The 3,051-nt window shown below is 63.6% G+C and overlaps 1 protein-coding gene across 1 annotated transcript; it reads right to left on the bottom strand.

Annotated features, from left to right (window-relative positions):
• Positions 1 to 285: 285 nt before the first annotated feature.
• LOC135530071 (serine/arginine repetitive matrix protein 1-like) lies at positions 286 to 2,348 on the bottom strand. The gene is made up of 3 exons (XM_064958459.1): positions 2,087 to 2,348; positions 1,332 to 1,970; positions 286 to 1,271 (listed from the first exon to the last, which is right to left on the bottom strand). Exons 1-3 carry the CDS (start codon positions 2,346 to 2,348, stop codon positions 286 to 288), a joined length of 1,887 nt encoding a protein of 628 aa, XP_064814531.1.
• Between the last annotated feature and the right edge of the window lie 703 nt (positions 2,349 to 3,051).

Raw genomic sequence — 3,051 nt, 5'->3', positions numbered from 1 at the left:
GGGGACTCGTCTCTCTGGTCGGGGGCTCGTCTCTCTGGTCGGGGGGACTCGTCTCTCTGGTCGGGGGGGCTCGTCTCTCTGGTCGGGGACTCGTCTCTCTGGTCGGGGGGCTCGTCTCTCTGGTCGGGGGGACTCGCCTCTGGTCCGGGAGCTCGTCTCTCTGGTCCAGGGACTCGCCTCTCTGGTCGGGGACTCGCCTGTCTGGTCGGGGCCTCGTCTGTCTGGTCGAGCACCGCCTGTCTGGTCGGGGACTCGTCTCTCTGGTCGGGGGACTCGCCTGTCTCGTCAGGAGGCCTCGTCTGTCTGGTCGGGACTCGTCTGTCTGGTCGGGGGGGACTCGTCTCTCTGGTCGGGGGGACTCGTCTGTCTCGTCAGGAGGCTCGTCTGTCTCGGTCGGGGGACTCGTCTGTCTGGTCGGGGGGACTCGTCTCTCTGGTCGGGGGACTGCATCTGTCTCGTCAGGAGGCTCGTCTGTCTGGTCGGGGACTCGTCTGTCTGGTCAGGGGGACTCGTCTCTGGTCGGGGGCTCGTCTCTGGTCGGTGGGGGCTCGTCTCTCTGGTCGGGGGGACTCGCCTCTCTGGTCGGGGCTCGTCTCTGGTCGGGGGGACTCGTCTTCTGGTCGGGGGGCTCGTCTCTGGTCCGGGGACTCGTCTCTCTGGTGGGGGCCTCGTCTCTCTGGTCGGGGGACTCGTCTCTCTGAGGTCGGGGGACTCGTCTGTCTGGTCGGGGCTCGTCTGTCTGGTCGGGGGCTCGTCTGTCTGGTCGGGGGCTCGTCTCTCTGGTCGGGACTCGTCTCTCTGGTCGGGGGACTCGTCTGTCTGGTCGGGGGCTCGTCTGTCTGGTCCGGGAGGCTCGTCTCGTCTGGTCGGGGGGCTCGTCTTCTGGTCGGGGGACTCGTCTCTCTGGTCGGGGGACTCGTCAGTCTGATCGGGAGGCTCGTCTGTCTGGTCGGGGGGCTCGTCTCTCTGATCGGGGCTCGTCTCTGGTCGGGGGGCTCGTCTGTCTGGTCGGGGACTCGTCTGTCTGGGTCGGGGGGACTCGTCTGTCTGGTCGGGGCTCGTCTCTCTGGTCGGGGGACTCGTCTCTCTGGTCGGGGGACTCGTCAGTCTGATCGGGGGCTCGTCTGTCGTCTGGTCGGGAGGCTCGTCTCTCTGGTCGGGGGACTCGTCTCTCTGGTGGGGGGACTCGTCTGTCTGAGTCGGGGGGCTCGTCTGTCCGGTCGGGGGCTCGTCTGTCTGGTCGGGGGCTCGTCTCTGGTCGGGGACTCGTCCTCTGGTCGGGGGACTGCGTCAGTCTGATCGGGGCTCGTCTGTCTGGTCGGGAGGCTCGCCTCTCTGATCGGGGGCTCGTCTCTGGTCGGGGGGCTCGTCTCTCTGGTCGGGGACTCGTCTCTCTGGTCGGGGGACTCGTCTGTCTGGTCGGGGCTCCGTCTGTCTGGTCGGGGCTCGTCTGTCTGGTCGGGGGCTCGTCTCTGGTCGGGGGGACTCGTCTGTCTGGTCGGAGGCTCGTCTGTCTGGTCGGGGGCTCGTCTCTGGTCGGGGGACTCGTCTGTCTGGTCGGGGGGCTCGTCTGTCTGGTCGGGGGCTCATCTGTCTCGTCGGGAGGCTCATCTGTCTGTGTTCGGGGGCTCGTCTGTCTGGTCGGGGGGCTCGTCTGTCTGATCGGGAACTGCGTCTGTCTGGTCGGGGGCTCGTCTGTCTGGTCGGGGGACTCGTCTGTCTGTTCAGGGGACTCGTCTGGCTGGTCAGGGACTCGTTTGTCTGGTCGGGGACGGCCGTCTGTCTGGTCGGGGTGCTCGTCTGTCTGGTCGGGAGTTCATCTGGGTCGGGGGGCTCGTCTGTCTGGTCAGGGGCACTAGTCTGTCTGGTCGGGGGCTCGTCTGTCTGGTCGGGGGGCTCGTCTGTCTGGTCGGGGGGACTCAGTCTGTCTGAGTCTGGGGGCTCGTTTGTCTGGTCGGGGGCTCGACTGTCTGGTCGGGGGGTTCATCTGGTTGGGGGAGCTCGTCTCGTCTGGTCAGGGGACTCGTCTGTCTGGTCAGGGGACTCGTCTGTCTGGTCGAGGGACTAGTCTGGCTGGTCAGGGGACCGTCTCTGTCTGGTCGGGGGCTCGTCTGTCTGGTGGGGGACTCGTCTGTCTGGTCAGGGGCTCGTCTGTCTGGTGGGACGCTCGTCTGTCTCGTTCTGGGAGAGCTTGTCTGTCTGGTCGGGGGCTCGTCTGTCTGATCGGGGGACTCGTCTATCTGATCGGGGACTCGTCTGTACGGGTCGGGGGACTCGTCCCTATCCTGATCGGGGGACTCGTCTGTCTGGTCGGGGCTCGTCTGTCTGGTCAGGGGACTCGTCCCCATCTGATCGGGGGACTCGTCTATCTGATCGGGGACTCGTCTGTCTGGTCGGACTGCGTCTATCTGGTCGGGGACTGCGTCTGTCTAGTTTGAGACTGCGTCTATCTGATCGGGGGACTCGTCTGTCTGGTGGGGCTGCGTCTGTCTGGTCGAGGGGGTTCATCTGATCGGGGCTTGTCTGTCTGGTTGGGGGTTCATCTGATCCGGGACTCGTCTGTCTGGTCGGGGGGCTCGTCTGTCTGGTCGGGGGCTCATCGGTCTGGTGGGAGTTCATCTGATCAGGGGACTTGTCTGTCTGATGGGGGACTCGTCTGTCTGGTCGAGGGGTTCATCTGGTCAGGGGCTTGTCTGTGTCTGTCTGTCTGTGGTGGGACTCGTCTGTCTGGTCGGGTAGAGTCCTATAGGAATCTGTCTGTGACTCCTATAGAGTAGGTCTGTGTGTGAAGTAGAGTCCTATAGAGGTAGGTCTGTGGTGAAGTAGAGTCCTATAGAGTAGGTCTGTGGTGAAAGTAGAGTCTGTCTGTGGTGAAGTAGAGTCCTATAGAGTCTGTCTATGGTGAAGTAGAGTCCTATAGAGTCTTGTCTGTGGTGAAGTAGAGTCCTATAGAGTCTTGTCTGTGGTGAAGTAGAGTCCTATAGAGTCTTGTCTGTGGTGAAGTAGAGTCCTATAGAGTCTGTCTGTGGTGAAGTAGAGTCCTTTAAACAC

Source organism: Oncorhynchus masou, unplaced genomic scaffold (genome assembly GCF_036934945.1).
Source record: "Oncorhynchus masou masou isolate Uvic2021 unplaced genomic scaffold, UVic_Omas_1.1 unplaced_scaffold_12466, whole genome shotgun sequence".
NCBI lineage: Eukaryota > Metazoa > Chordata > Actinopteri > Salmoniformes > Salmonidae > Oncorhynchus > Oncorhynchus masou.
Note: the sequence above shows the minus strand (reverse complement) of the source record. Positions and strands in the feature narration are given on the sequence as shown.

Coding starts and splice junctions, on each gene's coding strand:
- LOC135530071 (XM_064958459.1), bottom strand. CDS start 2,348: ATGGGGACGAGTCCCCTGACCAGACAGACGAGCCCCGACCAGACAGAC. Junction 1,971..2,086: donor CCCCCGACCAGACAGAGACG/GTCCCCTGACCA, acceptor CCCCCCGACCAG/ACAGTCGAGCCCCCGACCAG. Junction 1,272..1,331: donor ACGAGCCCCCGATCAGAGAG/GCGAGCCTCCCG, acceptor CCCCGACCAGAG/GACGAGTCCCCGACCAGAGA.